At 37.3% G+C, this 24,091-nt stretch overlaps 1 protein-coding gene across 3 annotated transcripts in view; it reads left to right on the forward strand.

Moving 5' to 3' along the window:
* Positions 1-229: 229 nt before the first annotated feature.
* VSIG4 (V-set and immunoglobulin domain containing 4) overlaps positions 230-24,091 on the forward strand; it is a 29,640-nt gene continuing 5,778 nt past the window's right edge. For all 3 annotated transcript variants that reach the window (XM_019439494.2, XM_053891540.1, XM_019439497.2), the window contains exons 1-5: positions 230-410; positions 6,222-6,578; positions 7,334-7,615; positions 21,429-21,491; positions 22,018-22,095. In XM_019439494.2, the coding sequence (XP_019295039.1) occupies positions 356-410; positions 6,222-6,578; positions 7,334-7,615; positions 21,429-21,491; positions 22,018-22,095 (835 nt within the window). In that variant the 5' untranslated portion in view covers positions 230-355. The remainder of the gene's footprint in view (positions 411-6,221; positions 6,579-7,333; positions 7,616-21,428; positions 21,492-22,017; positions 22,096-24,091) is intronic.

A 24,091-nucleotide genomic window follows, 5' to 3' on the forward strand; every position in this document is an offset into this window, starting at 1 on the left:
AAGGTCATCCCCAGCCTCAGAGTCTTGTGGAAGAAACACAAAATAAATACATCCTGGGAGATCAAAGACCAGAAAGCCTTATTGGCTCCAGGGAAAGTCAAATCAATACCCTAACAGGGGGAGGAATTGCTTCACTCACCCTGAACCTCCAATACCAGGCAGGGGAGGGAGGGAGTACTCACATGACTTGTGCTGAAATAGGGAAGGAAGGAGAATGTGAGATGAGACTGGGAGTCCAAGTGAGAGATATAGAGAAGGAAGGGAAGTAAGCAGGCACAGAAGCTGACAGCCATCATAAGTTCAAGCCTTTGACAGCAGGAGGCTGGAATAAAGGAAAAAACTGTCTAAAGCTGTGATGAGGCTCTTACTGGACCTCCTGCTCCTGGGCCACCTAACAATGGTCACCTATGGTAAGGAAGGAAATTGCTATCTGGCCGCTACTTCTGTCACAGGCAAAAGGCTGGGGTGTGGGGATTGAATGGCTACTGAGGAAAGCCTATTCCTGCTGAATAGGTGAGTATTCTCAAACAGTGCTACAGACTCTCTCAGTTTGGGGCAGCTGAAGACTACTGAAGAAGCTAGAAGGTAAGTTTGGGTAGAAATTAAAAAGGATCCTCTCGAAAATATCCACATGATTTTCTAGTACTTGTCATATCTCAGGGACATTAAGAAGGTGCCCAATGCCACCCAAATCCTTCCTCCATCTTCTTTCACCTGAAATTCTGCCATTATACCTTAACTCCTCTATTTCTAGGTCTTGATCCCTGTTAAGATATATAAGCTTCAAGGAAGGAATGTTGCCCAAGAGTTATATAGGATCTTAAAAGTAATCTAGACCCATTTTTCATAGTTATGAACAAGTGCTCAAAATATCTGTTTACATAATTCCAGACATTGAGAGTTTACCACTTCCCCAGACTATCTAGTCTGTGCAAGAGTAGTTCCAAATGTTAGAAGTTCTTCCTTGTGTTGAACTAAATCCACTTCCTTGTGACTTCCATCCTAAAGCCCCAGCTCTATTTCTTGGAGACACAAAGAACATATCTACTCCCTTGATGTTGTGACAGCCCTTTAGAGTTCTGAGGACAGACACCATGTCCCTTTGATTTATCTCTTCTCCAAAATAAACAAGCCCTAGCTTCTTCAATTGCTATTCATAGGACTTGGTGGTTTCTTACCACCTCTTGCGGTAGCTCCTTTCCCTGTGAATATGGCCCAGTTTGTCCAGGCTACTTGGGGGAAATTAATGCTGGGTATATATCCTAAAAGAAGTCTGGCTATCCCATAGAAGCATTATTTCCTTGGGTATTCCCCCATTCTCATTTATATCCCTGAGAATTGAGACAGACTTTTAGGTAACTAAGCATGAGTAATAGATAAGTGAAACCCAAGATAGGGCAAATCGGTTCTTGCTGCATCTCTGCTTGTTCCATATCTTTAGAGGGAGAGGATGGATGGATGTTAGGTTGGTGTCCCTTTGTGGTCAGGAAGAACTCAGTTTTTCATAACAGACTCAAATTATGCTAATCTATCCTGGGCCTTTGTGACCCATCGGAATCTAGAGCCTCAAAGCTAAAAGAGATACTAAATCGAGTTACCTGAGAGGACAAGAATGTGCTCCAGGCCACAGAGCATTAGTGGCAGAGTTAATTTTCCTAAATAATAGTGCTTTTTAAAAATGGCAATATTTCATCATCTGCCAGGTTTTAGAGTACACCTTTCTACCTTCTCCAAATCTGTTGTTTTTAGCAGAGACTTACAGAAGCAGGACTCGGGCTCAGGGTAACATTCTGTACATGTTAAAGTTAAGTTGTGTCTGTTCACGTGAGTACTCTCATGTATATTGTTCCTTCTTCTGCCTGTGAGGTCCTCTAGACATGGAAGCAGAACTTTCTTTTGTGTGGAGTGTTTAACACTATAGATCTAGATCTCAGGACATACTGAATGGCCAATAACACCTTCCCTCTCCCTGGATCTCAGTGTCTCCAGCCTACTGTACAGTGATTATATCAGTTTGGCTGGCCTTATAGGGCCTCTAGGGGCCAGAATCAGCTGCTGGGTCAAAGACACATGTTGAAATAATAATAATAATGATAATAATAATAATAATAATAATAAATATTTTCACTTTATAAACATTATAAACATTTTATTAACAGCTATTATCTAAGCCAAGAGACAACCCAAGAGAGGGAGAGAGGCCACACATGGGGGTGTGGGGTTATGGGAAGATCCCACTCTCTGTGTGATGGTGAGAGGAGGAAGATTTAAAAAAGGACCTAACATTGGCCCTATAAAGGAACTCTTGCCCAGAAAACTAAGCTTTTCCTTTATTTAGGACTATTATACAGGCCCTGCATTTTGCTTTTCTAAGTCCAGTTCCTAGAACAAGTATTGTCCCCTGTTTCTCAAATTAAACTCTTTTCAACAAAGCCCCTTGAGTCAATGCCTAGCCCAGGTCTTTCTCCTGTAGAGGGATAATATTTAGAGAAAATTCAGTTTTTCCCTGAGAAAACAGAGTAAGACTCTGAAGGCCTGGGAAACACTTTTCAGAAAATAGCCAGCAGATGGAATTTTTTTTTCAGCAAGTCAAATCAAGCAACTTTAAACCATGTCAAGTAAGGGTTACTAATTTCAGTTGTGGCTAGTGGTTTAATAAGGTAAGAAGGCAGTGTAGCATCCGAAAACCTTTCTTCTTAAATCCCTAGGCCCAGTTCAGCCCCTGCTTTCTGTGTAACTTTTAGATAAGCATCTTTCTTTCTCTTGGCTTTCCTACATGTACCATGAGGAAATGCAACCAAAAGCTCTTGCAGCTATGCCATTCTAAAAGTCTCAAATTCTATACTTCCTGGTACCTCAATCCCTGTCAAAGCAAGTGCTTTGCCATTTGGTGGTTTTCACGGATCCATAAAAGGCAGAGCATTCCCCCAGGAGGTGGGAGTTTCCTGAAATAGATTTTCCCTACCCAGTCTTCCAGGAAAGTCATCTACATTGCTTAATTTGATCAACATTTCACATTGGCTTCCAAACAAGTCCTGTTGATATTTATACAGACTACTTTATCCTTTCTGGCTCCTTACAATCCATAGATGGCCTATTTCCTGCTCATAACTTGGTAGGCTCCCCCAGGTTGGTGAGGGCAGCCGCTTACCTTCTCATGTGCTAACTCCTCCTTCAGGTCATCATTAAAACTGAAAATGATATAATCTAATTAATCTTTCCTCTGGAGAAGACATATAGAGGACTTCTGCAAGATAAGAGGAATCAAAACAAATATGAAAAGTTTCTCTTGAGGCATGAGACAGGACTGGCAATTATCTACCACCTACTGAATGCCATCCATTATGTTAGGTGCTTTCACACCTAAAAGCTCATTTGATCTTCAAATAGCCCTGAATGGAAGGTTTATTGTTGTCTCCATTTTATTGATAATGACCTGAATCTCAGACAGGTTTAGAAATTTACTCCAGGTCACACAGAGACATGGTGACACAGGTCACATGTTATGATAGACCTTGGACTTCGATTGGTGTTGTTCTTCTTACTACATCATGCTGTTATTCATTATTCTCCTGATCTCATTAGGTGCTTCTATTCAGTGTTTCTCTAGGCTCTCTGAGAATCACAAGGAAAGCTGGCAGGTGAAAGTCAATTCTATTGAGGTTACCTTCACTTTGGAGATCAGAATACATAATGTACGATGTATTTTTTGTGTGTGTGATGCTCTATGCCTACCATACACTCTGTCTCTGTGCTACTAATGAAGCAGGAGGAAGAGGGGAAAACAAGAAAAAGAAGGAAGAAGAATAGAAACCAGATGGAAGGATGGGTTGAAGGTAGTAAAGAAGAAAGGAGAGGGGAAGAAAAAAGTAAAAGGGGAAAAAATATGTAATTCTTAGAACTATTGTTTCTAACTCTGTCCCATGCCCTTATTCTGGAATGTGGAAGTAAAGCCCAACCAATTCTTTTTTTTTCTTTTTCTTTTCTTTTCTTTTCCTCCTTTGTCTTCTTTTTTTCAAGTAGGCTTCATGCCCAGCGTGGAGCCCAACACACGACTTGAACTCACAACCCTGAGATCAAAACCTGAGCTGAGATCAAGAGTCAGACGCTTAACTGACTGAGCCTCCCAGGTGCCCCAAGCCCAATCTACTTTTAGAAGTGACTTTCAAGATTGAGAAATTGAGATTGGCTATTCATATTCTTGATAGACCACAGTGGGCTCTGTGAGATTCCCCAGGAAGTTCCCAGAAATGGTAATGTAAGCCAGGCCTTGCAGTTCCCTAAAGTCCCCCAAGAGGGAAGGCATACATACATATAGACAAAGGCATGTTCAGCTGTTCCAAATGTCCTCACAGCAGAATGCTGCTTTGTTGTCCAGGAGAAAAGTGTGAGAATGCTTTTCAGAAGAGGGGAGACAGATTTGGGAGAGCTGGAAGATTATTGGGAAAGAGCACATTAAACTGAGAGGCTCAGATGGTTTTCATGGGACTTAAGGCCCCATATGTGTGTTTGCAAGTGACACGTGTGTGTTCATGATGATGATAAGCTGTATTTGCATGCATATGGAGGCCTACGCTAACAATAGCACAGTGAAACTCACCACCGCCTGGTGATAGTTCACCACCAGCTAGAAAATGTAATTATTTAACTTCCATTTCCATTACAATTAGTATTGAACCATCTAGGATTGGAAGGTACCTTAAAGAGTAATACTGTCCAAGACATAAACAAAGCTCAGAATTTCCCCCTGACAACTTAGTCCATCAATAAACAGATATGGATAATTATAAAGTTCATTTTTAGGGCAAACCAAAATCCACCCCTATTATGCTCCCATTCATGGGTTTGAGTTCTGCTTCCTGCACAATCTGAAACCCTCCAGAGAATATGTGGTGGATTTAACAACATGGACTCATGTTTGTTTATTCTTTTCTACTCAAGGCTTTTATCTTGTCCAAAATATGCTAGTTATGCTCTAAGAATTTCTGCTGAAGGCACAGACTAGAGACTTGACTTTAGTCTCCCCACTGATAGAAGCCCTGGTACTTGGCAATAAATTCTGGGAGGATGCCCCCATCCTGTATTCCATCTCTGACTGAAGCCTGGGAATCTGAGCTACATAAAAGGCTTTTATTCAGTTACATCTCACAGTTTCAAGCTCATTCTTCTAGTACAGACATAAATAAATTGTCTAAATTCAATCCCTCACTCTTGGTCAGATTTAAGTAAAACACAAAGTCTTCAAAATACAACTTTATGAATGGAAATTTCTAAAGGGAAGTGATGGGTCTCTCAATACCCCCAACTCACCTTCCCCATGTTTCCTTCCCCAGCATTCCAAGGATCAATCTCCTTTTGTTCCTACTACCATCCTTACCATAGCCAGCTCTAGGATCTTATTCATATCCTTTTCTTCTCCAGACATTTTCCTCTCCATTACCCCTTGGGATGGGATTTTCCAATGTACCTTTGGTGAAACCTAAGAGAAAGCAAAAATAAAGAAAAAGAAATCAGGAAAAAAGTCAGGCTTTTAACAGCAAGTTTCAAAGTTAACAATAACTAATGAATTTATTAAACAGGAGTACAGTTCACACATGTTTCCACCCTCAGAGTTGCCCTTTTCAGAAACCTTCCTCCCTTCTAGAGAAGAGCTTAGGGATGGGGACCCAAAAACTGAGCCCTTCTGTGGAGCAATGGGGAGTAAGCAGGGAATATGGCCCTTTCTTTCTTAGCCCTGAAGCCCCCATATTTCTCCAGGTACATAATTACATAATAAAATATCCCAAACACAGCTATTTAGCATTTGCTCCTACACTTCTTTTGGAAAATGTTGAAAGAAGCTTTTTTTAATAGACTTACAGAATTTCACAGTTTGAAGAATCCTTAGAGATCATTCCATTCAAACTCTCTACATTATAGATAAGAAAACGGGTCCTCATGGTGAAAATTGACTTACCCAGAGTCATCTCACAGCAAGGTAGTGACAAGAAAAGGACTTGAAACTGAAAAAAGCTAACGTGTTAAGAGCTTTCCTTCTGAGAACAGGTTCTGATTGATAGGAAGGCTGGCAGGGAACAAAATGACACATCAATCTGAAAGTATTATGGAAGGAAATTTGAGAGGTGTTTCTCAGAAGCCTCTTGAGATCTGCCACTTCTATCCTAGCTTCCAGATGGGTGGGCTATCTATGTCTGCTTTCTTCCTCTGTTTCTCCTCTTCAGGCCATCCCATCCTGGAAGCACCTGAGAGTGTGACAGGGCCTTGGAAAGGGGATGTAAATATTCCATGCACCTATGGTCCTCTGCAAGGTTACACTCAAGTCTTGGTAAAGTGGCTGGTACAACGTGACTTGGACCCAGTCACCATATTTCTACATGATTCCTCTGGAGACCATATCCAGCAAGCAAAGTACCGAGGCCGCCTACAAGTGAGCCACAAGGTTCCAGGAGATGTGTCCCTCCAACTGAATACCCTGGAGATGGATGACCGGAGCCACTACACATGTGAAGTCACTTGGCAGACCCCTAATGGTAACCAAGTGGTGAAAGATAAGATCATTGAGCTCCGCGTCCAGAAAGGTGAGTCACTGTGGGGGTAGGAAAGCACTAATAGATGAAGGCCAAATAAAGGGCTATAATCTTAGAAAACCTTGATAAACCCAGGGAATTTTGTCTACTTGTATACAGACTCTTTTCAGTTATATGTGCTAATCAAGAGAAGTGGACAGGCATAAGATCATCAGGGTCACCACTCTTATAGTATAATTTAAGAAGTGTTGAAAAGGGCTCCTCGTCTTCAAATATTTACCCCTTGAAGTTTCCCAGAAGTTCCAGCATCCACACTCTGGTTGCCCTCCTTGGGTTATGGGTCTTAAAACTCATGAAAATGAGTATATCTTTCTAATCATAATATTGGAGAGTAACTAGAGGTTGACAGAAAAGCTCTGGGGAAAGGAATGCTGGGGTCAGCCAAGATAAATATTGCTGACTTGACAATTTATGAAAGCCTGCCCTGGTAATCCAAAATTGCAGATAATCCAAAAACTCAATCTACTGATGCCTAAAAAAAATCTCTATACATTTTAAAAAAATCAGTTGATTTTTAATTCCAGATAATCCCCAACCCCAGATAACACAAAACAGTACCAGATAACACAAAACAGTACCTAATCGTCCAAAGAAAGATTTTTTTTCTTCTCTCCCAAGTCAAGAGCCCCTTTTAGTTCCCTTTGCAGATATATACTTGTTCCTATACACAGGAAGCATGACTCAGCCTTATCTTCACGTATCCTTGTAACTTCTCAGAGCCTCCCCTCTTGTCTTCCCTTTTGCAGTCTCTGTTTCCAAGCCCACAGTGACGACTGGCAGTGGCTATGGCTTCACAGTACCCCAGGGAATGAGGATTAGTCTTCAATGCCAGGCTTGGGGTTCTCCTCCCATCAGTTATGTTTGGTATAAGGAACAGACTGTCACTCAAGAACCCATCAAAGTAGTAGGCTCGAGTACCTTACTCTTCAAGCATGCTGTGGTGGCTGACTCCGGCTCCTATTTCTGTACTGCCAAGGGCCGGGTAGGATCTGAGCAGCGCAGTGACATTGTGAAGTTTGTGGTCAAAGGTGAGCAATCCTTTCTTTTGGAGATCCTTTCAATTACAGTCCTTGTAATGGAGATATCTTTATTCCATAGAAGACAGGTTGTGTGTATGGAGGGGGGTGGTGTCCTGGGTTGTGCAATCACAGAGAAAGAAAAATTCTGAACTGATAATCACAAGGCTGGAGACAATGCCTGTCATGTTGTGGGTTAAGAAGACAAAGAGGGTAATGGGGAAAGTGACATTCACTAGGTAATTCATATTTTGCAGACACAATTCACAAGAACTCAACAGACATTTTATAATTGATTCCCACATCTATCTCATGAGATAGCTATCATCAGCCTAATTTTATGGAAGAAATGGAAAATCAGAAAGGGAAATATATTTGCCCAGGAGCTCACAGATAGAAAGTTCAAGTTGGAACTTGCATGAAGATGGCATACTCTTTCCATTACATCTAATTGTCTCTTATGTTTGAATCTTTATTAGCTCCCGGACACCCTTTGGAATCTATTTTTGTTGTTGTTATTTTCTTTCTTTCTTTCTTTCTTTTTTTTTTTTGTATAGTTGACACACAGTGTTACATTATTTCAGGTGCACAACATAGTGAATTGACATGTTTATACATTATGCTATGTTCACTACAAGTGCAGCTACTATTACATCACTATTACAATATCATTAACTACATTCCTTTTACTGTGCTTTTATCCTCTTTTATTTCCTAACTGGAAGCCTGTATCTCCCATTCCTCTTCACACATTTTTCCCATCTTCCCACACTCCTACCCTCTGGCAACCATCAGTTTGTTCTCTGTGTCTATACATTTAATTCTGCTTTTTAAAATTCATTTTTAGATACCATATGAGTGAAATCATATGGTATTTGTCTTTCTCAGTCTGACTTATTTCACTTACCATAATATCCTCTATGTCCATCCATGTTGTCTCAAATGGCTTGATTGTATCCTCTTTTATGGCTATTTAACATTCCATTGTACATATATACACCACTTTTTCCGTATCCATTTGTCTATCCATGGACACTTATGTTGCTTCCATATCTTGGCTAGTGTAAATAATGCTGCAATAAGCATAGAGGTGCATATATATCTTTTCAAATTAGTGTTTTCATATTCTTTGGGTAGATTCCCAATAGCAGAATTAATGGATCATATAGTATTTCTACTTTTATTTATTTATTTATTTTTGAAAAGACTCCATGCTGTTTTTAACAGTGCCTGTACCAGTTAACATTCTCACCAGCAGTGTATGAGAGTACCTTTTTCTCCACATCTTCACCAACACTTGTTATTTCTTGTCTTTTTGATTTTAGCCATTATAACATTTTTCTTTTTCTTTGTTTTGTTTAGTGAGGATTTTTTTGTTATTTTGTTGTTTGTGTTTGGTTTTGCTTCATGAAATAAAGCCCAGATATCTACATACTGTTTTTTTTTTTTTATACCACCACCCCCCTTCCATCTTCTTCTAAAGTCAAATGAAAGTTCTGGTTGATGTCTCTGATTGACTCTGGTAAATCAAGGTCTGGCTGTTTCTTACAGAATTATCCTGGGAGCACAACAAATTATGTACATAAAGGCTGCAGGTTGGGGTTTAAACGGCCATCCCAGCAGTGGTATGTCTAAATGCATCTTGTTGCCTTCCAAGACATCTCCTTGGAAGGGAGGATGTTTATTCCAACAAGGCTGCCATTGCCCAAAACATGTTGGGAACTAACTAACTTTTAGGGACTTATCCTCTGAGCCACCTAAAAATTATTATCCTCAGAAGATAGCTCTGTATAAGGAAAATGAGCAAGCTGGCTCTCACTCACTATTTGGATTAGGAGATTAATGTTGGTTTGAGACTCCTTTGTTTTCTTGAAAGAATTTATTTCCCAAAGTTGAGTTGTAATGAGTATGTGTGTGTATGTTTTGGTCTGTTAGTTGTTGGGGGAACAAGGGCAGTCTGACTCTTAGAGAATTACATGGCCCAGTTCTCTGAGAGTTGACAAATGGTCAGGCAGAGAGGGCAGAACATGACCAGAAAGTCCAAGAAAGTATACTTCATAAAGCGATAGTTGAAAATTCTCACTTTTCTGTGAGTTAGTTCCTAGCCCATCTGGGAAGGACCTTGCTTACAACCAATCAACCTGTCCATTCCTTATCAAAGTTTATGCTTACAGGCAACAAAAATTGTTAGGCACTATTTATCATTGTCCTTTACTGATGAGAAAGGAAAATGAGACTCAGAGAAGTTACTCTCAGTCTTGCACCCTTCTCTGCTCTGTGAGCCTTCACCTTCTTTCTGCACCTCAACCTGGTTCCATGATTCTGGTTGCATTTTATCTCTGACCTACATAGCTCTAAATCCTCATTCCTCTGCATTACACTCTATGCCATTCCTCACTTATGATATAGCTCTGGATGCCATGCCTTTCTTCACATTCAGACAGCTAAGCTTTGATTTTAAAAAAATGCAGAGACGGGCGCCTGGGTGGCTCAGTCAGTTGAGCATGCGACTTTGGCTCAGGTCATGATCTCACAGTCTGTGAGCTTGAGCCCCGCGTCGGGCTCTGTGCTGACAGCTCAGAGCCTGGAGCCTGCTTCAGATTCTGTGTCTCCCCCTCCTTCTGCCCCTCCCCCACTCATGCTCTCTCTCTCTCTCTCTCTCTCTCTCTCTCTCTGTCAAAAATAAATAAACATTAATTACATTTTTACTGTAGAGATGCTTTGGTCTCAGTTATCAGTTTACTTTCATGTTCTGTGACATCCACTGCCTATCCCCATACTGTTTACCAACTTGTGAATTTTTGTCCCATTCCTGATAGCAGCTGTTGAGAACACTTTTACTCTATTTTAAGCCTCCAGTTCGGCTCTCATAACATGAGAGAATACCCAGATCCCTCTCAGATGTGAATTCTCTCAACTACCCTCTCTGTCTTGACATTTCCCTACCAATTCCTTCTTGGATCAGAGTAAAATATGCCTTTCTCTCCACAGCAAACCCTCCATCTGTGCTTTTAACCTCAGCTAATCTAACTTTCTGACCCGCCTATTGAGTCATCACTAACCTCCAAATTATGAAAATTTTAGACCTTTTCATTCACACTCATCCTCTTCAACATCAGTGTAACAGTTAACATTCCTTCCTTCTCAAAGGTCTTTCAAATTCTATCAGCACCACCATTCTCTCTTGGTTCTCCTAAGAGCTATCTGACTGATCCTTCTAAGACCCCTCTGCTGGCTTTTCCTTAATTTATCTCTTGGATCATAAATGTTGTCAAAGACCTAGTTTGAAGCTTCAGCAACATCTTTAACTTTCTTCTCCCCTTCCATTTCAAATAATCATCAATATCACCAAGTGCTGTGAATTCAACTACTGAATCAGCTCTCTTATTAAGCTCCTCTTTTCTTTTCCAATACCCTCATTAGTTTCATCATATTTTTTCTTGAACAATTTCTGGGGAATGGAAATAAGGAGAGTGTCAGTTTTTTTTTTTTCCAATCGCCTTTTAAATGACTTCTCTATGTCCATCCATTCACACCAAACCATCAACTAAATCATCATTTATTGAGTATCTATTCTATGTCATGAGATATAAAATCCATGAGGGTCCAGCAAAGTACTTGGCATATAGGAAGCACTTAATGGATATTTGTAAATGAATAGACAAAATATACCACTCCTTCACCTTCAAAAACCTCACCACACTGTTGTCAGAATTATTTTTGCAAAATTTAGATTGGGCAATGTTTATTCCTTCCTCAGAAACTTTCCGTTGCTCCACATGGACACTTCTACAAAAAACAAAGCCTAAACTCCCTTAGTCTGTTCCCAGACAACCTATCCAGACTTATCTTTCCACATCTGTAACATAAAGTGCTGTTCTTCCTACCTGCAATTTTCTTCCTTCTTCTTAGTCTAAAGAAATTCTATCCACCTCCATTGACATCTTTTTGTCAATGAGATATACTTTGCATACTATAAAATTCAACATTTAAATGAATATGATTCAGTGGTTCAGATAGTTGCACAGTCATCACCATTATCCAATTCAAGAGCATTTTAAACACTCCAAAAGGAACCACGATGTTCTTTAAGCAATCACTCTCATCCTCCATTCCTCCAACCCCTAGAAATCACTAATCTACTTTCTGCTTACTTACCTTAGAATACTTATCTATTCTGAGTATTTCATATTAATTGAACCATGCAATATGTGACATTTTGTGTCTGGTTTCTTTTACTTAGTATGATATTTTCAAAGTTCATCCATGGTGTAGCATGTATTAGATTTTCATTCTTTTTATTGCCAAATATTATTCCATTGCATGGATATAACACACGTTATCATTCACTCGTCAATTGATGGGAACTGGGGTTGTTTCTACTTTTTTGTTATTATGAATAATGCTACTAGTAACAATCATGTACATGTCTTCATTTGAATTTCATTTCAATTCGCTTAAGTATAAGAGTAAGAATGGAATTTCTGGGTCATATAGTCACTCTACACATATCTTTTTTAGTAACTCCTGAACTCTTTTCCAAAGTGGCTGTACTATTTTACATTCTCATCAGCAGTGTATGAGGGTTGCAATTTCTCCTCATTTTTCAACTTATTTTGCATTTTATTTATTAAATTATAACAAATTAAGTGGGTATGAAGTAGTATCACCTTGTTACACTTTGCATGTCCCTAGTGACTAATGATGTTGACTATCTTTTCATGTGCTTATTGGCCCTTTGTATGCCTTCTTTGGAGGATAGATTATTCAAATATTTTGCACATTATTTTTTATTGAAGTGTAGTTTATTGAAGTATACAATAGTATATTAGTTTCAGGTGTACAATGTGGTGATTCAACATTAATAAACATGAAGTGATCACCATGTATAGTCTAGCTACCATCATTTACCATACAAAGTTGTTATATATTATTACATATTATTGACTGTATTTCCCATGTTGTGCATTGTATCCCCATGTCTAATTTTATAAATGTAATTGTGCACATTTCAAAATTTGATTGTTTGCCTTTGTAATTGTTGAGTTGTAATATTGTGTCATATATTCTTAATGCTAGATTATTTTCAGATATATTGTTTGCAAATATTTTATGTCATTCTATAGGTTGAATTTCACTTTCTTGATAGAGTCCTTTGATACACAAAAGTTTTTAATTTTGATGAAGTCTAACCTATTATTTTTTTTCTTTTGATGCTTATGCTTTTGGTGTCATACCTAAGGATCCGCTACCAATGCAAGGACACAGATATTTACTCCTATGCTTTCTTTTAAGAGTTTTAAAGTTATATCTCATATGTTTAGATCTCTGATCTATTTAGAAGTAATTTTTATATATAGCAGGAGACAGAGGGACCAATCTCATTATTGTATTCTCTGGTTGTCCCAGCATTATTAGTTGAAGAAACTATGCTTGCACAATGAATGGTCTTAGCAGTATTTTCAAGGTTGAATTTCGAGTTCACTGGTTTCTACAACTATAGTAAGGGTCAGGTGTGAAGGAGGATCTGGCCCTGGGCAATGTTAATGGCTCTAGGGTTCCTTACAAGCTGCAGCCACATTCAGCTGTGTAAACATGTCCTAAGGCCTTGTAACTTCTCCAGCCCTTCCCTTTTGAAGTCTTTTCCTTTATTGCTTCTCTCCTGCAACTCCCAAAGATCCCACTAAAAAGAAGAACTATACACCAATTTCCCTGTTGAATATGGATGCAAAAATCCTCAACAAGATATTAGCCAACTGGATCCAACAATACATTAAAAAAAATATTAGCCCTAAGTAAGTACAAAAAGATCAAGATCATACCGTGCATATTTTCAGACCATAATGTTATGAAACTTGAAATCAACTACAAGAAAAAATTTGGAAAGGTAACAAATACTTGGAGACTGAAGAACATCCTACTAAAGAATGAATGGGCTAAACAAGCAGTTAAAGAGGAAATTAAAAAGTACATGGAAGTCAATGAAAATGATAACACCACAACCCAAAACCTTTGGGATGCAGCAAAGGCGTTCATAAGAAGAAACTATATAGCAGTCCAGGCCTTCCTAAAGAGGAAAGAAAGATCTCAGATACACCAACTAATGTTGTGCCTTAAGGAGCTAGGAAAAGAACAGCAAACAAAACCCAAAACCAGCAGATGACAGGAAATAATAAAGATTAGAGCAGAACTTAATGCCATTGAAACCAAAATAACAGTAGAACAGTTCAATGAAACCAGAAGCTGGTTCTTTCAAAGAATTAACAAAACTGATAAGCTACTAGCCAGTTTGATCAAAAAGAAAAAAAAAAAAAAGGAAAAGACCCAAACAAATAAAATCAAGAATGTAAGAGGAGAGGTCACAACCAACACAACAGAAATAAAAACAATAATAAGGGAAAATTATGAGCAAGAATATGCCAATAAAAACGGGTAATCTGGAAGAAATGGAAAAATTCCTAGAAATGTGTACACTATCAAAACTGAAACAGGAAGAAATATAAAAATTGAACAGACCCATAACCAGTAAGGAAATCGAATTAGTAATCAAAAATCTGCCAAAAAACAAGAGCCCAGGGCAAGATGGCTTTCCAGGGGAATTTTACCAAACATTTCAGGAAGAGTTCACACCTATTCTCTTGAAGCTGTTCCAAAAAATAGAAATGGAAGGAAAACTTCCAAACTCTTTCTATGAAGCCAGCATTACCTTGATTCCAAAACCAGACAGAGACCACTCTAAAAAGGAGAACTTTAGACCAATTTTCCTGATGAACATGGATGCAAAAATCTTCAACAAGATATTAGCCAACAGGATCAAACAATACATTAAAAAAATTATTCACCACGACCAAGTGGGATTTGTACCTGGGATGCAGGGCTGGTTCAATATCCACAAAAGAATTAACGTGATTCATCACATCAATAAAAGAAAGGACAAGAACCATATGATCCTCTCAATAGATGCAGAGAAAGCATTTGACACAATACAGCATCCTTTCTTGATAAAAACCCTCGAGAAAGTAGGGATAGAAGGAGCATACCTGCAGATCATAAAAGCCATATATGAACGACCCAACACTAATATTATCCTCAATGGGGAAAAACTGACAGCTTTCCCCCTAAGGTCAAGAACAAGACAGGGATGTCCATTCTCACCACTGTTATTCAACATAGTATTGGAAGACTTAGCCTCTGTTATCAGAAAACACAAAGAAATAAAAGGAATCCAAATCAGCCTGGAGGAGGTCAAACTTTCACTCTTCACAGATGACATGATACTCTACATGGAAAACCCAAAAGATTCCACCAAAAAACTGCTAGAACTGATTCATGAATTCAGTAAAATGGCAGGGTATATAAAATCAATGCACAGAAATCTGTTGAATTTCTATAACAATGAACCAATAGAAAGAGAAATCAAGGAATCAATCCCATGTACAATTGCACCAAAAACCATAAAATACCTAGGAATAAATCTTACCAAAGAGGTGAAAAACCATACACTGAAAATGATAGAAAGCTTATGAAAGAAATTGAAGAAGACACACACCAAAAGGGGAAAATATTCCATGCTCCTGGATAGGAAGAACAAATATCGTTAAAATGTCAATACTACCCAAAGCAATCTACATATTCAATGCAATCCCTATCAAAATAACACAAGCATTCTTCACAGACCTAGAACAAATAATCTTAAAATTTGTATGGAGCCAGAAAAGTCCCAGAATAGCCAAAGCAATCTTGAAAAAGAAAACCAAAGCAGGAGGCATCACAATCCCAGACTTTAAGTTGTACTTCAAAGCTACAGTCGTCAAGACAGTATGGTACTGGCACAGGAACAGACACTCAGATCAATGGAACAGAATAGAGAACCCAGAAATGGACACAAAAACGTATGGCCAACTAATATTTGACAAAGCAAGAAAGAATATCCAATGGAATAAAAACAGTCTTTTCAGCAAGTGGTGCTGGGAAAACTGGACAGGGACATGCAGAAGAATGAACCTGGACCACTTTCTTACACCATACACAAAAATGAACTCAAACTGGATGAAAGACCTCAATGTAAGACAGGAAGCCATCAAAATCCTCAAGGAGAAAGCAGGCAAATACCTCTTTGATCATGGCCGCAACAAGTTCTTACTCAACACGTCTCCAGAAGCAAGGGAAACAAAAACAAAAATGAACTACTGGGACCTCATCAAAATAAAAACTTCTGCACAGCGAAGGAAGCAATCAGCAAAACTAAAAGGCAATTGACAGAATGGGGGAAGACATTTGCAAATGACATGTAGTCTTCCTTTCCAATATTGATGTGTTTTATTTTTTTATTGCACAATTTCCTTGGTTAATACCTCAGTACAATGGTAAATAAGCATGGTGAGAGTGGACATAATTGTCTTGTTTTTGATCTTATAAGAAAAGCATTCAGTCTTTTACCATTAAGTACAATGTTTGCTGTATGTGTTTTTTTTTAATGTTTTCTTATTTTTCAGAAAGAGTGTGAGCAGGGGAAGGACAGGGAGAGGGGGAGAGAGGTTCTGAAGCAGGCTTTTCTTTGACAGCAGCAAAACCCATGTGCGGCTCAAACTTGAACTGTGAGATCATAACCTGAGTTTAAGTCAGATGCTCAACTGATTGAGACACCCAGGTGCCCCATGTGCGTTTTATATAAAACTTTTATCAGGCTGAGAAAATTGCCTCTATTCCTAGTTTGCTTAATGTTTTTTTTTTTTTTTAATAATTAAAGAGTGTTGGATTACGTCAAGTGCATTTTCTGTGTCTTTTTTATTAATAGAGTGTATTTCATTGACACATTTCTCCTATGTTGAATCAATCCTGCATTCCTGGGATAAACCCTAATGGTCATGGTACATAATCTTTTTAATATGCTTCTGGATTTTATATGCTTGTATTTTATTAAGTAGTTTTACATTTATATTCATAACGCATGGTGGGTTTTTTTTTTTTGTTTTCTTTTCTTTTGATGTCTTTATCTGCTTTTGTATCAGGGTATACTGGTCTCATATACGAAGTTGGGAAGAGTTACCTTCATAGTTTTTGAAAGAATTGGTGAAGAATAGGCATTAATTTTTCTTTAAACCTTTTGTAGAATTCATCATTGAAGCCATCTGGGCCTAACCTTTACTTTGTGGGAAGGTATTGGATTAGAGATCCAATCTTTTTACTTGTTAAATTTCAACCTATTCGAGTTTTCTATCTCTTCTTTTGTCAGTTTTAATAGTTTGCAAATTTCTAGGAATTTCTCTTACATCTTAACTAGTTCATTGTCTTACAGTTATTCATAGTATTCCCTTAGAATTAGTTTTATTTCTACAAAGTTAGTAGTAAGGTCCTCTTTTTATTAAATATATTAGATATTTTAACAATTTGAGTTTTCTTTCTTTTTCCCAGGTTGGTCTAGCCAAAGGCTTGTCAATTTTGTTGATTTTCTTTAATAACCAAATTTTGGGTTTGTTGATTTTCTCTATTAATTTCCACTTACTATTTCATTTATTTCTGCTAAGTATTTTCTTCCTTCTCTTTGTTCTCTGTTTAATTTGCTTTTCTCTTTCTAGTTTTCATTTTAAGGTGGAAGATTAGATTATTGGCTTGAGAGCTTCCTTATTTTCTGAAGTAGGTATTTATAGTTATTAATTTTTCTTTGAGTACTACTTTCACTGCCTCCAATAAGTTTCAGTATGTTGTGTTTTAATTTTTGATCATCTCAAAGTATTTTCTTATTTCCTGATAAGTTTCTTTTGACCCACTGGTTAATTGGGAATGTGTCATTTAATTTCCACATATTTGTGAATTTCTCTAATTTTCTTCTGTTAATTATTTCTAATTTCATTTCATTGTGGTTGGAGAAAATATTTTGCATTGTTTTAGTTGTTTCAAATTTACTGAGCCTGAATTTGTGGCCTAACATATGGTCTGTTCTGGATAATGTTCCATATGCACTTCAGAAGCGCATATATTCTGCTGTTGTGTGGAGTGCTCTGTATATGTCAGTTAGAGCCATTTAGTTAACAGTCTTGTTCAAGAAATTTTGTTCAAGTCTTAAATTTTCTTCTGATCTTTCATCTAGTTTTTCTATCCATAATTGAAACTACAGTATTGAAGCCTCAAACTATTATTGTTTAATTGTTTATTTCTCTCGAAAATTCTGTCAGGTTTTGCTTCGTGTATTTTGGGGCTGTTTTATTAGAAGTAGTTATGTTTATAATTGTAATGTTTTCTTGATGGATTGACTCTTAAAATTATTAAATGTCTTTCTTTATCTCTAATAAAAGTTTTTGTCTTTAAGTCTATTTTCTTGAATACTTGTATAGCTACCCCAGCTGTATTTTAGTTACTGTTTGCATGGTATATCTTTTTCCATACTTTCAAAACATTTATGTGTATGAATCCTACATATACATACAATGCAGTTAGATTGTTTTCTTTTTTAATGTAAGTTGTCTTTTTAAATTTTGTTGTGGTTTGAGTACAGTTGACAAACCATGTTACATTAGTTTCAGATGTACAACATAGTGATGCAACATCTCTATATGTTATGCTATGCTAACAAGTGTAGCTACTACTTGTCACCATACAATGCTATTACAATATCATTGACTATATTCCCTATGTTGTGCCTTTTATTCCCATGACTTATTCACTCCATAATTGGAAGCCTGTATCTCTTACTCCCCTTCATGCATTTTCCCTTTCCCCTAACCCCCATTCCCTCTGGTAAGCATCAGTTTGTTTTCTGTATGTATAGGTATGATTATGCTTTTTGTTTATTTGTTTATGTGTCTTGTTTTTTTAGATTCCACATAATTCCACACTACCAATCTTTGCCTTTAAATGTGATAATTTAATCTATTCATAATTAATATAATTGTTTACAAAACAATGTGTCTGCCCTTTTGTTATTTGTTTTATATATATCCTGTTTTTATTTCATTTTTCAATTTCCCCTCCTTTATGCTATTACTGTAAAAGATTACATCTTTATACATTATAATCACATTAACATTATTGCTTTATGTAGTTGTCTTTTAAATCAGAAAAAAATGAGTTACAAATAAAAATTCATTTATACTTTCTTTATATTTACTTATGTAGTTATATTTTTGATGTTTTATTTCTTCATGTTGATCCAAGTTACTATCTAGCGTCCTTTTATTTCCAATTGAAGACTACCCATAGGATTCTTCATACGACAAATCTGCTGGTGACAAACTCTCCCAGTTATTGTTAATCTTGTAATACTTTAATTTCTTCTTTGTTGTTAAATTGCAGTTTTGCTAAATATATAATTCTTGATTGAAATTCATTTTTTTAGTACTTTGAATATTATCTCACTGTCTTATGGCTTCCATTGTTTCTACTGAGAAATCAGCCATAAATCTTTTTTTTTACATGAATGCACGTTATTTTTTTTAATTTATTTCTTTAAATTCAAATTAGTTGACATACAGTGTAGTACTGGTTTCAGGAGTAGAACCCTGTGATTCATCACTTACACATAACACCCAGTGATCACCACAACTAGTGCCCTCCTTAATACCCATCACACATTTAGCCCATCTTCCCACCCACCACCCCTCCATCAATCCTTAGTTTGTTCTCTGTATTTAAGAGTTTCTTATGGTTTGCCTCCCTCGCTGCTTTTATCTTATGTTTCCCTCCCTTCCTCTATGGTCATTTCTTTCATTTCTTAAACTTTATGAATGAGTGAAAATTGAGAATCTCATATATGATAACGTGCCTCTCTCTTGTTTAATTGGCTTTGGCTTTTGATTATGTGTCTAATTGTAGATGTTTTTGTTTTTTCAAAATTTTTTTTTTCCTACTGGGGTTCATTGAGCTTCTTATATTTGAAGAATAATGTTTTTCATCAAATTGAGATTTTTAAAGTTATTTAAAAATAATATTCCATCTGTAATTTTCCATCCTCTCTTTTTAGGACTTTCATTATGTGTACATTGGTACACTTGATGGTGTCCCACATGTCTCTGAGGGACTGCTCACTTTTCCTCATTCATTCTATTTTCTGTTTTTGTGGCTAATTTCAATTGTCATCTTTTCAAGTTTAATGATTTTTTTGCCACGTTAATTAGCTCTAGTAAAATTTTCTCCCAATGATGTTTTCTTTTGGTTATTGTACATTTCAACTGAAGAAGCATTTGTAGATGGCTCCTGTTTTATAATTTATGTCTCTTTTGATATTGTCTATTTGGTTTGAATCAGTTTCATTCTTTTAGGTCTTCAGACATGAAATTTTTAATTTTTGAACAGATTTAAAATAATTTATTTAAAATCTTGGTTTAGTAAGTCTAATACCTGTACTATGTCAGAAACAGTTTCTATTCATTGAGTTTTTACCTGTTTATGAACTGTACTTTCTAATTTTTTTGAATATCTCATATTTTTGTTGAAAACTGTTTTTTAAACAGTTTTTTTTTATATTTTTATATTTTAAACAATATAATGTAGCAATTCTGGAAGCCTGATTCTCTCTCTCTTTCTCCAGGGCTTATTGTTGGCATTGCTTGTTGTCTTAGATACTGTTTATTTGTTTAGTTACTTTACTGAACTAATTCAGTACAGTCTTGTATTCTTTATCATGGATGGCCAACAAAGTCTCTGCTAGTTTAGCTTGATAGTTAGCAAATGATTAGATAGAGAATTCCTTAAATACCTAAGACAAACAAATGTCCCACTCTTTTCTAAAGAGCTCTGTTGGCTGTAGAAATATGTCCTTAACACTAACCCAGGAAGCTTATAACTGCCATAACCTTCACTCCCTGCTTATGCAGAGCCCCAAGGCTAGCCAGAGGTAAGGACTTATGACCTTCTCATGTCTTTCCTGAACATGAACACAGCACTATGCTTGGCAAGTGCATTCCTTCTAGATTCTTAGGAATGTGTCAAAGATTTCCATAGCCCCTATTGACATTTAATTCTTCAGTTTTTCCTTTTAAACTTTTTGTCAGCCTCTTGTTTCCCTCAACTGTTATCCATTGCTTCAAGCAGATGTATGACACATATATCCTTTTCCCAAGGGAGAATTTTAGCACGGAGTAATCAATATAGACAAGCGTTTTGAGTCAGAGAACCGACACACATGTCAAATAATGACAGTTTTTGGAAACTAAACTGTTCTGCTAACTCAAGGCTACTAATGGCCTGGGAGGAGTAATGGATTTAGAAAAAGTTAAAATGCCACAAAATTGCTGTTATTAACAACATTTAGCTGTTTTTATCCTAAAAATGCTCCCTGGATTGATGCAAAACCTCTAGCTATTTTTTTTTTATTTTGGAAAAAAGCTGATTTTTGTTTGTTTGTTTGTAGAAAAAGTTGATTTTTAAAAACTTTGCCAGTTATTTTATTGCTTTTGTACAGAAGTAAATACCCAGAAGTCATAACTCTACCATTTCCACTGACATCACCCATAGCCACCTTCTTTGTAATACTTCCTAAATCTCTCTCAAGAAAATTAATAGCTAAATTTCATAAGTTATTAAAAGCAAAATATGTCTTTTTAATCCATGTTGAAAGATGCTCAGGACTATAGCTACACATTTATTAGAGGCCTATGAATCCTGGCTTAATCTTGCCTTAGAAAGATGTGAAGGATGACCAGGTAACACCCAACTTTTCAGCATCATAAGAAAAGTGTTGAGACAGGTCCAGGTATGGAGCTGACTGACCCTTACTTACTTTCTCCTACTTAGCTTTCTTTATTACTTACTTAATAATTTCTCCAGACCATTCAACTGTTCACTCAAGGGTACCAGGGCCCTTGACTGGGCTCCCTTTTCCTTGCAGACTCTTCCAAGTCACTCAAGACTAATACTGAGACACCTACAACCATGCAATCTCCCTTGAAAGGTGAGTTTTACTATGGTTCTGTGGGTGCAATAGAGGTCTGAAATGATGTCATGGAAACCAAAGAAGGTTCAATGCCATTATATTTGTAATAAGAGGTTACTGGGTTCCTCAGAGAAAACATAGCAATAACAGAATGGAAATAAAAGAAAGGGAGAAATGATTAAAATGTTGTGAAGAAGTAGAATAATGAATATGTATATTCTTCTTTGTGAGAACATCTGAGGCAAAAGTAAGAAAAGAGAGTACTCATGTTGGAAAAGAGAAAACTCTGACTTATGTTTTGCTCCTAATCTGACTTTCTGTGGAACTTTGGATATGTTGCCCACCCTCCATGGGCCTCTTCCCACCACCAACAGTAAGAAACTAAGATACATCATCCCATAGTACCAGTGGTCAATTCCTTTCCAGGAATTCTGGAAAGCTCAAAATAAATTCCCAGTGAAGGTACCCAAACTTTTCAGCCACCTTTGCCTCATAGTTTTTGGATGGAAGAGAGGCCTCTGATCCTAATACCTTGTTCTTATAGCAACATCTACAGTGACCTCATTTTGGAAGTGGACCACTGAAGTGGATGGCTACTCTGGGGACACCAGTGCTGAAACAGGTAAGGAAAAGGACAGGACTTCTATCTTTCCTTCTAGGCTCTGAACTTTGCAACTGAAACTTTTCACAATACACACTATTCTGTGGCATTCAACTCTTCAAATGAATGCTGCACAATTGTCAAAGGCCCTGGAGATGAGCTTAATGGGTGGGATGGGGAGGGACAGATGCAGATTCAGTAATGAGTCAGAGTGTGGTTAAGCGGTAGTTGTGTTTTTAGCTGGTTTACTGTTGTCATAGTAATACACCTCCCAAACACTCTAAGCAAGAATAGGAATTGGACTATGACCTCAGCCAGCTCTCTTAGGGATGTAGGTATTGGATCATATAAGGATAATGTGAGGGCCTCGTTACTTGAGCTCTTAACCAGGGCTCACCAAGAAGCTTGCAGCTGATTTCTGAGTTCTCGAGAGTTTCAAGGATCCCTAAGTCATGGTATCAAAGATCCAAACCCTGAAGAGAAGCTTGTTTTCCCTGGAACTTAGCTTTTTTGCACTGGTATGCCTACATTGATTGTTAAAATAATGAAATATAGGGGCGCCTGGGTGGCTCAGTCAGTTAAGCGTCCGACTTCACCTCAGATCATGATCTCATGGTCCGTGGTTTCATGCCCCACATCCGGCTTTGTGCTGACAACTCGGAGCCTGGAGCTTGCTTCAGAATCTGTGTATCTGTATCTCTCTGTCCTTCCCCTGCTTTCTCTTTCTCTCTCTCTCAAAAATAAAACAGTGATTTTTTTTCAAAAAATAACGAAATGCGTTCATACTACTTGATAATTAACTATTTCCCTTAATAATCAAGATCCCCATTATCAGCAGAGCTGCCCTCACTTATCCCTTAGAACTCTCCAGATCACACATTGTCCTGCAACAAAAGTGTGTAGTAGAGACCCCAAGTTTATAGTAAACATCTATTTCGATTAGCTGATGCTAAATAGTGATGACTGTCACTATTGGTCTCATTCTCTGATTGTATACCGTTAATGGTGGACTTCTTAATGCCCATGTACTTCTCCCCTTTTGGCTGCACAACATTTTATCTTTAGGCATAGCCCAAAGCTGTTTTGTGGGCTACTTTTGAACTGCCACCTTTGGTTTGAAGGTTTCCATATTGCATGGCTTTTGCAGGGCAACATCCAATAAGACAAGGGAGATGAGAAGATAATTTTTGGAGAGTTATTTTGATAAAATGAGAAGATAACCCCAAGGGAATGGAAATTTTCAGATATTGGGTGTGTGCATTGCATCCTCTATCAAGTTTTGTTCTTGTTGTTGTTTTGTTTGTTTTTGTTTTTGTTTTTACTACTTGATTCCCTCCAAGGGAGATTCTTCCTTAAATCTCTAATGGTTTATAGCTTGGGTTCTCTTATTCCATCCTAAAGCATCAGAATACACATTCTTCTCAAGTGCACATGGAACATTCTCCAAAGTAGATCACATACTAGGTCACAAACCAGGCCTCAACAAGGACAAAAAGACTGAGATCATACCATGCATATTTTCTGACCACAGCACTATGAAACTTGAAGTTAGCCACAAGAAAATTGGAAAGACTGCAAATACATGGAGATTAAACAACATGCTACTATAGAATGGATAGGTTAAGAAAGAAATCAAGGAAGAAATTTTTTAAATACATGGAAACAAATGAAAATGAAAACACAATGGTCTAAAACTTTTGGGATGCAGCAAAGGTGATGATAAGAGGGAAGTATATAGAAATACAGGCCTACCTCAAGAAGCAAGAAAAATATCAAACAACCTAACCTTACACCTAAAGGAGCTAGAAAAATAACAACAATGAAGCCTAAAACCAGAAGGAGTAGGGAAATAATAAAAGTTAGAGCAGAAATAGATGATATAGAAACTAAAACAACCAAACAAAAACAGTAGAACAGATGAATGAAACCAGGAGCTGGTTCCTTGAAAGAATCAATAAAATTGATAAACCCCTAGCCATACTTATTAAAAAGAAGAAAGAAAGGACCCAAATAAATA

The sequence above is a fragment of the Panthera pardus genome, unplaced genomic scaffold, assembly GCF_024362965.1.
Source record: "Panthera pardus isolate Hobbes unplaced genomic scaffold, ASM2436296v1 HiC_scaffold_27, whole genome shotgun sequence".
Classification (NCBI taxonomy): domain Eukaryota; kingdom Metazoa; phylum Chordata; class Mammalia; order Carnivora; family Felidae; genus Panthera; species Panthera pardus.